The sequence below is a fragment of the Micromesistius poutassou genome, assembly GCF_964030765.1.
Source record: "Micromesistius poutassou genome assembly, chromosome: 15".
Taxonomy (NCBI): Eukaryota; Metazoa; Chordata; class Actinopteri; order Gadiformes; family Gadidae; genus Micromesistius; species Micromesistius poutassou.
In genome coordinates, this window is record NC_140285.1 from 14,660,205 (window position 1) to 14,672,704 (window position 12,500).

Sequence of the window (12,500 nt, forward strand, 5' to 3'; positions counted from 1 at the left end):
GGCGATTGTTAGTACTTGCACAGTGCAAGTACTAACAATCGCCAGGCGAACCCATTGCAAGTTGCACTTGGTTCTATGAACATCTTTACTGTACCGACAGCGATATATTGTTTCACTTCTTATGACAAATGTACTTATTGTAAGTCGCTTTGGATAAAAGCGTTTGCTAAATGCCCTAAATGTAAATGTAAATGTAGAAGTTCAAAGTATTGACTGTATTTTTAGTTCAAGATGTCCATAGTGAATGATCCGTTTGCCTTTGTCCATCTGTGTCAATCTAAGTTTGTTTGTGTGTCTTTGTTTTTCAGTGACCGTTTATCCAATGCTTTGTGTTTACTCTAGTGAGTCCACATCTGTATTTGTTTATGTTTCCCCCGTGTTACTTTGCTGCTAAGACCATAACACATTCCAATACAAACACATGCTTGGCACCTAGCAAAGGTCAGAAGCTACAGTGGTTTCCGCTGTGTACAAATCCTCACAGCTGAAGGCTCACTTATTTATTTCATACCACATGTGCACTGCTTCCCCGCTCTTTCTTGCATCTCATTGGGGCCGCATGCATGTCTGTGTGTCCATCTCTTTCCAGTCTAATTCCAGTGACAACTACGGGATCTACCACACCAGCCCCACTCAGCCCAACCTCATCAGGCCTGTTGTACTGTGGTCCCAGCAAGACGTCTGCCGCTGGCTGAAGAAACACTGTCCCCACAACTACCTGACCTACGTGGAGGTCTTCTCGCAACATGCCATCACAGGTCAGCACAACCTCCAATGTTTCCCCCCGTTGAATGGTTTTACTTTGGTGGTGAAGGCTTCGAGTAGCTCTGCCATACTGATATAAGGTTGCATATGCATGAGGAGAGTCTCCAGGAGGGGTTCAGCTGGGAGAAGCACCTTAGCAGTAGCAGCTCGACCGGAATAGAGGGGATCAAAGACATGTGCCGCTCTTTTCTCTGGGTTTTGATTTTTGATTGTGAAGCGCTGTGCTCTCATTGGCCGCCCACAGCAGTAGTCCCGGCCCGCGGGACACCGCGCCGGTGGATGAAGGATGTAATTTAACCATCAAAGAAGCGGCTGTGATTACCGCAGCTGCTATATCCATTCGCTGAAGTGTCGATGCGGCGGGTAGGTGTGTGGTACCGTGGTCCAGATGTGCTTCGCTATGATCCACCTCCTCAAGGCGGCAAGCACCGCGCTTTGCCTCGAGTTGTCTCCGTCTGAGCGTTGTGTGTGTTGGTCAGCCGGCGTGTGGCCCTGAGCTTTGGTCCCTGTGCCCCCAGGCCGCGCCCTGCTGCGGCTCAACGGGGAGAAGCTGCAGCGCATGGGGCTGGTGCAGGAGACGCTGAGACAGGAGCTGCTGCAGCAGGTGCTGCAGCTGCAGGTACAGGAGGAGGGCCGCAACCTGCAGCTCCTCAGCAGAGGTGAGGTGGGGGGGGGGGTAGCGCCAGGGGGGGCTAGTGGGGGAATGGTGTGTGTGTGTGTGTGTGTGTGTGTGTGTGTGTGTGTGTGTGTGTGTGTGTGTGTGTGAGCTCTCATATAACAGTGATGGTTGTTGGTGGATGGTGTGATTGTGTTCATTGTGATTGTGTTCATCGTGTGTGTGTGTGTGTGTGGGTGTGTGTGTATGTGTGTGTGTGTGTGTGGGTGTGTGTGGGTGTGTATAATCCAGACAGAAATTAATATATAATGTAAGAAAAGAGAGACCTTTTGGAGTTGTATTAGTTGTTTTACTTTCCACTGTTTATAATAAATATATATTTCCTTCTCTCCATAGGTTCGTTTGTAAACAAACCATAACCTGATCTGCTTACAGGATGAGAGGAATCATGTGGACGTGTGCACACATCTGTGCATTTCACCGAGCAAGAAAAACATGTCAATTATGGACTAACTTCAATGGGATTCCAATTTCTAACTAGGTCAAAATACTTATATGACCGATATAGTGTGAAATAGAGATGTTTTGAATTTGTAATTCACTGATCTACTGTTGTTAGTGTTGTGAACTTTAACAAAATACATTTTTGGTACATTATCATATTGCTCTTTGATGAATAAAATATCAATTTCTGGTGTCTTTGTCTCTTTCCCTGTCATAGAGACTTTTTTTTCAACTTGTACTTGCTTAATAAAAATGAACTTTGAATAATAACCAAAAATATGTCATGTACAATTTTCTGGGCTGATCTATGTGTAAACACCATGAATGTATGACTCCCTTTGAAATGAAGAGGACCTCAAAGTTTAAAAACCATACAAACAGACGAAGGTGGGAAAACTACATTTCCCACAATCCCCCAACCAGATTTGAGAAGGCAAATTAATGGTTGATACGCGCAACGAACGGTGAATTTGAAGTCGTCGGATCCCCATGGAAACTGAGTGTGGGAAGAAGATGTCCTCCCGTTCGGACAGGTACATTCAATCAGTTATTAGTGTTTGTTTCAATTTTCTATTGGAAATGCCATATATTAAGCCTGTCTACTTATGCTACAGTAAGCTACGGCTAGCCTTCCCAATTACCTTTGAGCGTGTTGCACTGAGCATTCCCAGGCGATACAGGCAAAGCATCGACTTTTATCATCCACCGATTTTATAGTTCATGAAATCTTTCGACAAGCTGTGAAATATGAGTGTGAGACACTTTAAGTTGAGCTACGAATGAAGTGCACGGTGTGTTGTCTACAAGCGTAAAGGAGAATGAGGTCCTGTTGGTTTGATGTGGCTCAGCGCATAATGTGCATCCATACACCACAGCCCATGACAGGTCTTCTACTTTAGATAAGCTCTTCATAAATCCATCCACAATACATGCAGAACAACGTGGCCTGCTAAAACAGGGTCTGCTTTAGTGGCTGACCCGACGTAGTCCTCTACGTTATTGATCCCAACTCTGTCATGATCAACAACCCAGAGGAAATGGTTAGAGGAAAATGTTGTAGCTGTGACAACCATTTCCAATGACATGAGATGGGACTCTGTTCAGAGGTAAACATCTCAGTGTCTAGGAGGCCTAACCAAAGGGACGAGTCATTCCCTCTGGTAACAGGTGCTCCACTAATACCGACCGACAGCCTCTCCTGCTCATCATCCCATTAGCCTGCTCTGTTTAACTGAGAGAAGGGGGAGAAGGACAGAAACAGACAGGATTAAATAACACCTAATGCCTGATTGTGTATAATCAGTTATTTTTCCTTGAGGAAAAAAGGAAATTATGTATTGCAGGACAAGGATAAGTTGGCCTAGTCCGATGTACTTCATAAGGGCTTTGAAGGGGGTTATTCTATGTATATATCTTTACGTCAAAAGATTTACTTCTCGACCTGTTGTGAAGCCTCGGGCAGCAGACCGGTCAGTAGATGCAGACGTGACTCCGCTTAGCAATGGAGCTGGAATTTGTTGGTCCCTGGAGCCCGGCCACAGGTAGGTAGGGTAGTGTTGATGTGTCCTTTATGGTGTATTTACGTCCACTAGCACTTCTGCTTTTACAACGGGTGTGTGGTCTAGACATAATGCTGAGCTCATCACCGGCCCCAGGGAGCTGATCCCAGGGCGTGTGATGTGATGTAAACGAGGGATGGGGTATGTTTAACTATACCTCAAGGGCGTTTGGCCAACCTGGTTGCATATTTTCTTTCTCATATTTGAGCGTTATACATTTTATTTTTTTTCTGCAGCACTGGAGTAAATAAATCCAGACGGAATCGATGTATAACCATATTCAGCTACCCTCAGAATCTGTGAGGCATGGTCTAACATTCCTGCCCTGATCTTGGCCTGTACTTTAGCATCAGCAAACGTGTCCATCAAAGTGTTGCAGGCTGTGAGACACGCTGAGTCAGCCGTGCTTACATCATTCAGGTGTCAGACCCATAAACAAAGAGTGATTGGAAGGAAAGCAAGGAAATTATATAATAAAATAAACATAGAAACACAGTTGGAGGCCAACTGTGGCACACAGGTGTGCAGACATCTGCTAATTATTCTCCTTTCTCCAAATGATGGGACCGTCGTTCGCGCATAAATACATGTGACTGATTTACGCGCCATGGCCGGTGTGTGTGTGTGTGTGTGTGTGTGTGTGTGTGTGTGTGTGTGTGTGTGTGTGTGTGTGTGTGTGTGTGTGTGTGTGTGTGTGTGTGTGTGTGTGTGTGTGTGTGTGTGTGTGTGTGTGTGTGTGTGCGCGTGTGTGCCTGCCCCCCTGTGCACTCCCCCCCCCCCCCCCCCCCCCCCCAGCGGCAGCGGCGGCGAGGACGCCCCCGACCAGCGGCTGCAGGCGGCCGCCGTCCCGCGGCGGAAGAGCGCCACGTCGCAGAGCAAGACGGAGCCGCCGCTGCTGCGCACCGGGACGCGCACCATCTACACCGCCGGCCGGCCGCCCTGGTACGACCAGCACGGCGCGCAGTCAAAGGAGGCCTTTGTCATCGGTAGGGGAGCCAGGGATATCATTACCTACCCCCCCGCCCCCACCCCCCCCCCCCCACAAGCAGGCCTTTGTGAGTCCAGGTGTAACGAGTACTTAAGTCAACGTCCCCCGCCGTCACCGGCTGACGTTCTGGTGGCCGTCGTCACACCCTGAGCTTCTGGGTCCCACCGTGTTATTGTTTTCTTTTTAATTAGACACTGTGCTGCAAATGATAAGACACACACTCACAGATACACTCACACATACACACACACTCAGTCAGTCAGTCAGTCAGTCAGTCAGTCAGTCAGTCAGTCAGTCAGTCAGTCAGTCAGTCAGTCAGTCAGTCAGTCAGTCAGTCAGTCAGTCAGTCAGTCACTCACTCACTCACTCACAGATACACTCACAGATACACTCACACATACACATACACACGTCTCCAGATGTGCCCCCAGAGGCCCTGAGATGCGTCTCTGTGCCTGCAGGCCTGTGTGGGGGCAGCGCTTCAGGGAAGACCACGGTGGCCAACAACATCATCGAGGCGCTGGACGTCCCCTGGGTGGTGCTGTTGTCCATGGATTCCTTCTACAAGGTTCTGTTGGGTTCTTTAAGGAGTATAAAGACAAAGAAGAAAAGATTGTGATACAGCGAAGAAATGTTTTAAATAGTTAATATGCTGTAGGCACATTCACTTATTTAATGATCATGCAATAGTGGGTTGAATTCGAAGCAAATTTAAAGAAAAAGAAGATACAGTGAAGACATGTGTAACAATGTTTTGAATAGTTAATATGCTATAGGCACAACAGTGTTAGAATATAACACGCTTCCTTTTTAAGTGGGTGCAGCGTGGTAGAGCAGTACTAGGACGAGGAGAACACAATGTATTGGATGCAAAATATCTGACCCAGAATCCCTCAGTGTGAACCACAATAATCACGTCATGGGTCATGGATTGTCCCACTTGCTTTCAGGGTAATCCCTGTCTAAGAGGCAGCTTTTTATAGGTACACAGAGAATGGGTGTATTCTGAGTGGCATTTAAAAAAACCTGAAATACAATCAACAAACGCATACGGCATAAGGACACAGTGTAGGACTAATGTTACATTTTGCAAATATGTGGTTTTCTGTGGGTAGGAAAGTAGATGTTTCTATAATTGATACCCATCCCTCTTTCACACTGTTCATACATGGGTTGTTTTTGAAATTGTGTGTATATATATATATATTTTTATATTTTTTTTTCTGTTGAATTAGAAATATGCTGGTGGTATTGATTGTTGTGTAAATGTGCCCTCATGTCCTCCGTACTGCAGGTACTGAGTGAGGAGGACCAGGCCTTGGCAGGCAGCAACGACTACAACTTTGATCACCCGGGGGCCTTCGACTTTGAACTGCTGGTGGCCACACTGCGCAAGCTGAAGAAGGGCAAGAGCGTCAAGATCCCGGTGTACGACTTCACCACTCATAAGAGGCACAAAGACTGGGTGAGCAGCGCAGAGCAGCGCACTGCTTTGGTTGAAGAAGTACTCGTTTGAAGTTGGATTGTGTTTTCTTTTGTGTCTTGCTCCTGGGATAGAGTTCAAAGTTTCATTATTTTGTTTTTTTGCTGTCAAAGTCTAGTTACATCAAGTGTCTAGGGCTAAAAAACGAAGAAGCGCAAAAACATTTTTAATATTGTATGTGTTGGAAAGTCTAACTGAAGTCTTGCACTCACTCTGATCATTTGATCTCCTGCTCTTTTGCTAACTGTCTGTTCGTTCCTCATCTTTCTCATCTCAATAGAAACACGTGTATGGTGCCAGCGTCGTCATATTTGAAGGAATCATGTCATTTGCAGACAAAGATCTTCTCCAGGTGATATACTACGCTAGCTTAAGTTCTTTTTTTTACCTTTGACAATAAAGGCTTTTGTCTGCGTCCGGTTGATCAGCTGGAGGGCGGTGCGTGGCTGACCCGGCTCTGCTCCCTGTCTCCTCCACACAGCTCCTGGACATGAAGATCTTCGTGGACACGGACTCGGACATCCGCCTGGTGCGGCGGCTGAGGAGGGACGTCACGGAGCGGGGGCGGGACATCGAGGGCGTCATCAAGCAGTACAACAAGTTTGTGAAGCCGGCGTTCGACCAGTACATCGAGCCCTCCATGAGGCTGGCCGACATCGTCGTGCCCAGAGGTAAGATGTGTGTTTTTGTAGAGGTTTGATGTTTTTATTATTTATAGTAAATATAAGTGAGTGGAAGGTGTAAGTAAGGAAATTACGTATAAATAAATAATGAAATAAACTTCAACTATATACAAACTACAATAAAACAAACTTATAAACACAGTTGGAAGCAAGCTGTGGCACACAGGTTAATTTATATTTAAATCTAAATAATAAATGTGTTATTTTCTTCCAGCAGTGATCTTTGTCTTCCTCTCCCTCTGTGCCAGGTGGGGGCAACATGGTGGCCATCGATCTCATCGTCCAGCACGTCCACAGTCAGATGGAGGAGGTGAGAGGAACCACGTGGGCGTAGCGCCACCTTGTGGTCGGTCCCCCTCTAACAACTGACAAGAAAATCACATGATATGGTCACCCCCAAATGTTTGTGTATTTACTTCTAGTTGAAATGACGACAACTTGTAGCCCTGTTTCTGTCGACCCTTTGGAGTCATGGTGCATTTTCCTTTTGTGCTTTGAAAATGTTTTGTGTCTCTCACCGTGTGTCGCCATGCAGCGTGAGCTCAGTGTAAGGTATGGTGACGTATGCCAATATGCACCCATTCAGCACTGTATTGGTCCATCTCCGCACGTCTGTCTGTCTGTCTGTCTGTCTGTCTGTCTGTCTGTCTGTCGTGTAACTATGACCACCTAGACCTAAAGTCCACCTGCTGACATTTTCAAAGCCTCCTTGCTTCCTTTCACTTTGTAATCTGTCTGGGAGACGGGGGAAGAACAGGAGGGTTCAGACTCTAATCAAACCCCTCTCCGTCTCTCCCCCCCCCCCCCCCCCCAGGGCGGTCCTGGCCTCCGCCCCGCAGACCGACCCCCTGCCCCGGACGCTCAGCGTGCTGGAGAGCACCCCGCAGGTCCGGGGCCTGCACACCATCATCAGGTGAGCGCATCGGGACCTATTGGAAATGGGTATCGACGTGTCGTAGTGGTTGTACCACAGGCAGTCTCCACCACCACCACCACCCTGCTGACTCTCTCCCCTCCCCTCTCCCCTCTCTCCTCTCTCCTCTCCTCTCCTCCCCTCTCCCCCCTCTCCTCCCCTCTCCCCTCTCCCCCCTCTCCCCCCTCTCCCCTCTCTCCCCTCTCTCCTCTCTCTCCCCTCTCTCCCCTCTCTCCTCTCTCTCCTCTCTCTCCCCTCTCTCCCCTCTCTCCTCTCTCCCCTCTCTCCTCCCCTCTCTCCTCTCCTCTCTCCTCTCCCCTGGGCAGGGATAAGGAGACCAGCCGGGACGAGTTCATCTTCTACTCCAAGCGGCTGATGCGGCTCCTCATCGAGCACGCGCTCACCTTCCTGCCCTCCCAGGTGGGCGCCGCTGTCACTCCCTGCTACCGGGACAGGAAGGAACACGAACACGCCGTCGATGCGTGTGTGTGTACTCTTCCGGGATGTAACGCTGTTGCCCTTTGGTCTTTTGCTCCAGCCGTGTACCATCCAGACCCCACAAGGCCACGAGTACGAGGGCCGCCGCTACAGAGGCAAAGGGGTGAGAGGCGTCCGTCCCGGCCGCGTTGTGACTGGCCCGCCTCCCTGCCGGCCCCCCTCAGGGGGGCGGCGGCGGCGGCGGCTGTCACTCTCTGTCTTCATCTCTCGCTCTCTCGCTCCTGCTCTCGCTCTCCAGATCACAGGTGTGTCCATCCTGCGGGCCGGGGAGACCATGGAGCCGGCGCTGAGAGCCGTCTGTAAGGACGTCCGCATCGGCAAGATCCTGATCCAGACCAACCTGGACTCAGGAGAGCCGGAGGTGAGCAGCGCCACGGCAGTTCCTCAACCCCGCCGCTCAGCCCTGATGATGATGATGATGATGATGATGATAATAACAACCGCCAGGTGTCCCGGGAAACGCCCTGGGATTTGTTTTTGGGTCTTTTTCCTTCCCTCATTTGGACTGTTCTACATGGTCTCCTTGGTTACCAGATTTGCCCCCTCGCTCAGCTTTGTGTAACCATGGTAACCTGTCTCCTCGCTCTTCCCCAGCTGCATTACCTGCGACTGCCCAAAGACATCAGTGAGGATCATGTCATCCTGATGGACAGCACGGTGTCGACGGGCGCCGCCGCCATGATGGCGGTGCGCGTGCTGCTGGTGGGTGGAGACGCGCCCCGGGCCCCCGGAGCTCCACACACGGGCCCCCGGAGCTCCACACACGGGCCCCCGGAGCTCCACACACGGACCCCCGGAGCTCCACACACGGGCCCCAGGAGCTCCACACACGGACCCCCGGAGCTCCACACACGGACCCCCGGAGCTCCACACACGGACCCCTGGTCCCTCGCCATCACATTTAGTTTGTCCTCATTGGCTCAAAATTTGCTATTTGAATTCACAATCCCTAGTAATGAGGTTTGGATAAACCCATAATATTACGACTATTAAGGCGCACCCTGCAGTAAAACAACCCTCCTTATTTGAAGTGTTTACCAAAATATATGATGAGGATGGTGGAAGATGACGTGCCATTTGGTTGACGCTGTCATCCAAAGCGTCCCGTCCCCCCCAACGCCGTGAGCCGCTCCACACGGGCCGGCGTACGCCTGGGTGTGAACGCTGCGTGTCTGTTGTCTGTCCTGCCCCAGGACCACGAGGTGCGCGAGGAGCAGATCATGCTGGTGTCTCTGCTCATGGCGGAGCTGGGCGTGCACTCGGTGGCCTACGCCTTCCCCCGCGTCAAGATCGTCACCACGGCCGTGGACAAGGGCCTGGACCACCTGCTGCACGTCATCCCCGGGATAGGTCAGTGCTCGGGGGGGGGGGGGGGAGGGCTCCTCCTGGAGGGCAGGAGGCCTCGCCCTCACGCAGGCCCCACTGTTTTGATGAGTCATGTTTTGTAACAAAAAAAAAAGAAAAATCCCAGCCAGTCAAAACAGTGTTTTAGTCTCATTAGACACTAATGGGTTATCCCACTGGTACCTTTCAGGGGCGGTGGAGGTTCTGTGAACACTGTAGATACAATATGATACGACGTGACTCCAAATGATTAAGAAACAGTTGGAGATTTGTGGTGGTTGTGATGGTGAGAAAACCCCATCACACAGTCGTTACTTGAGGAGGAACTAAATGTTATTTTAACTATATATATATATACAGTATGTTATCTTATTGGGAGAGATCTAAGTTGTCCTCAGTCACAACAAATTCAGATGTAGAGAAAAAAATACGTTGATCAGGATTCGGTCACACAGTAACAAAGGAGCAGACTTGTTCCGATGCAGAATACTTTGTAGGACAGGTGAGCGTTCAGGTGACACTTCAAACAAACACGTTGAACCAGTCGGCGCTCTCCTCCCAGCGTGTTTGAATGTGTTGTTCTCTGAGTTGACGTGGTGACGCTGCAGGGCGCCTGTGGCTCAGCGTGCTGCTCTGTGTCTCTCTGCGGGGACAGGGGACTTCGGCGACCGCTACTTTGGCACGGACGGGTCGGAGCAGTGGCGCGAGGAGGGGGACGCAGAACAGCCCATGTCCTGCTGACACGGCCGCGAGCAAGGCGCCACGCCACCGCCAACCACGGACCCCTGGATCCATTTAGTGACATATTTATTCACACGTTCCTACATTCCTCTGCTGTTTTATGTTTGTATGTACTTGTTGTAAATACTGTGCGTTTGTGTTTTAATTTGACGACCACCATGCCTCAGTTAAGCAAAGTGATCTAAGTAATATTTATTCATTCGATTTATAGAAGCTGTATTTAGGGGGTTAACGGCTTATGTGCCGAAAAGTTCAGTGGGACTTTTAACCTGGGCAATAATGGCAAATGTGAAATAAAATAAAACTTGTACACTTCTACATGTGCTGTGCAAAATCCTCTCCCATGGATAAGCTGCGAGGCCATTTGTATTAAACATGATTACACAAAGATAGTTTATTGGTTAAAGAATGTTCAAGTTAAACATTATATTTTGAGGTGCTTAATGTAACGAGTTGAGTGTCCAGTGAGAGTTAATACGGCGCATCGCGGTTTAAAGGAGTTTATTGCCCTCACTGCTATACTCGATGTGACCCAAAGAGGGCAGCGTAGTTCGAAAATGACTTCTTTCTGTGTGACCTACCTCTTTAAGGCAAGAAAATCGATATTTTCTTTGAACATCTTCAAAGAATATAAGTCATAAAATGTATAGTGAAAGAACTAGGGGGAGATCATATATAATGATACTCTTTTTCAATTATTTAATTGTAGGGCTACAAACAGGCTACAATTGATCGAATATTTTTTCTAAATTTTTCTTGTAGTTTTGATGTGCACTTTTTCGTTAAGCATTCTTGAATTTTAAACAACAATCCACAATTCACAAAGATCTTAAATTGCAATGATATTACATTATAAAATAAATTAGAGAATTTCATTTTATTCTATGAAGTAAAATAACAATATTTAATCTTACACACATAGGCCTATATTTGCGTGTACATTTGCATAATTTCATTTTTTACACTATTTTAATATGTATATATGCATACACTAATATCCTATAATAAAAAGCAATAGCCCCTGGTCCAATAAGGCGGACTCCATTGCCCTAATAGTATTTGGGGGTGCTCTGAGTTCCTATAGGGCGGTGACAGTGTGGTCGTGGATGTCAGGCGACACGCGCTGTATTCTTGGAGACAGCGAAAGACTTGCTTGCCCATGTGACTACTGCCTCAAGGTTAACCTGTTACTATGGAGACAAGTCCACCAATGAGAATTCAGCAGACGGGTTACGATGTTGACTGCAAGCTTTTTGTTTTAAGGGGTGACCTATTTTTTTTTTTCTTTTCCTTCAGATGCAGACCCCACTACTACTCACGATTAATCACACAGATGTTTACTTATCTAACACATTAAATTAGCACTCCGTTCAAAACACAGAAACACACGTTTTACACACAGCATGTGGACACAAGGCAGAGGCATGGTCCGGAATACAATAAAGAGCCCACACCTTTTTATTTCCTCAAGCCTTACGTCCTTCTTTAAGGTTGTCGGTGAAGCTTTCATGACCGCATCCACAGCGGCTTTGAAATCAGGAGATGGTTTTAATTAGGAATACTGGACCCTTTAGTAGCGCTGTAGTAGTTCTCCAATCTGGCTGATGAAGTACACGTCACTATTAAGCAGATGTATTACTGATGGGTAAGAGGAAGTGTTTGTGAATGTTTATTTTTTTAAAATATATATATACATAATGTTTGAGCTTTAAGAAGTGAGACTATGAGATAAAAATGCATTTTTTAAAGTGGCACTTTATTACAAAAGTATAAACTTGACTGACATTTTTCATGAATAGTAATCTTAATATAAAACATTACAATCTTTTGCACTTAGCACTTAATTACACGCTTTTTGAGTACAAGACCCTGTCGTCTGAATAGCCAACACACAACATCAGCTGCCACATTAAAACTTAGCAGAGCTTTTCCAAAGAACACCGTCCTCCTGGCTGCCAAAGGAACGAACAGAACACGATTCAATTTACATTGTAGCAGTTTTGCAATTGTGTTACGAGATAAGTCATTCCAAAACACAATTAAACATAATATTAAAAGATAGATTTATTGACACCAATGATAGTATTTATTATTCTTTCTCTTTTGTAATGTACATACACGTTGCATCAACATACAGTATAATCACGTTGTTTCCTGGGGTTATTTTGGTCAAAATGTTTTTGTTCATTTTTTTTCTCCTCAATTTTATTGTTCAGGACTTTTTTCATTTCTTTTTTTTTACAAGGTCTCAGATGATACTCTCCTTAGCAATAAGTCTTAGCTTCACATTTATGTCATTTCAGCGATGTCTATATTATAACACTGACAACAGAGAGAGAGCGAGAGCGAGAGAGAGAGAGAGAGAGAGAGAGAGAAAAAGGGTGGAAAGTGAGAGAAAGAAAGAAA

At 47.3% G+C, this 12,500-nt stretch overlaps 2 protein-coding genes across 2 annotated transcripts in view; both read left to right on the top strand.

The window, feature by feature from the left end:
• The window catches only part of samd10a (sterile alpha motif domain containing 10a), a gene marked incomplete at its 5' end in the record, with an annotated part of 3,956 nt that extends 2,065 nt beyond the window's left edge, over positions 1-1,891 (top strand). The window contains 3 exons of the mRNA XM_084480236.1: positions 590-758; positions 1,284-1,424; positions 1,778-1,891. Of these exons, the coding sequence (XP_084336362.1) occupies positions 590-758; positions 1,284-1,424; positions 1,778-1,800 (333 nt within the window). The 3' untranslated portion in view covers positions 1,801-1,891. The remainder of the gene's footprint in view (positions 1-589; positions 759-1,283; positions 1,425-1,777) is intronic.
• uckl1a (uridine-cytidine kinase 1-like 1a) lies at positions 1,830-10,345 on the top strand (the record flags this gene model as incomplete). The annotated part of the gene is made up of 16 exons (XM_084480237.1): positions 1,830-1,837; positions 2,362-2,418; positions 4,240-4,430; positions 4,894-5,000; positions 5,727-5,897; positions 6,196-6,267; positions 6,397-6,586; positions 6,847-6,908; positions 7,134-7,150; positions 7,413-7,511; positions 7,838-7,931; positions 8,050-8,112; positions 8,248-8,370; positions 8,604-8,711; positions 9,203-9,359; positions 10,009-10,345. 16 exons carry the CDS (start codon positions 1,830-1,832, stop codon positions 10,092-10,094), a joined length of 1,605 nt encoding a protein of 534 aa, XP_084336363.1. The 3' UTR covers positions 10,095-10,345.
• Positions 10,346-12,500: the final 2,155 nt, after the last annotated feature.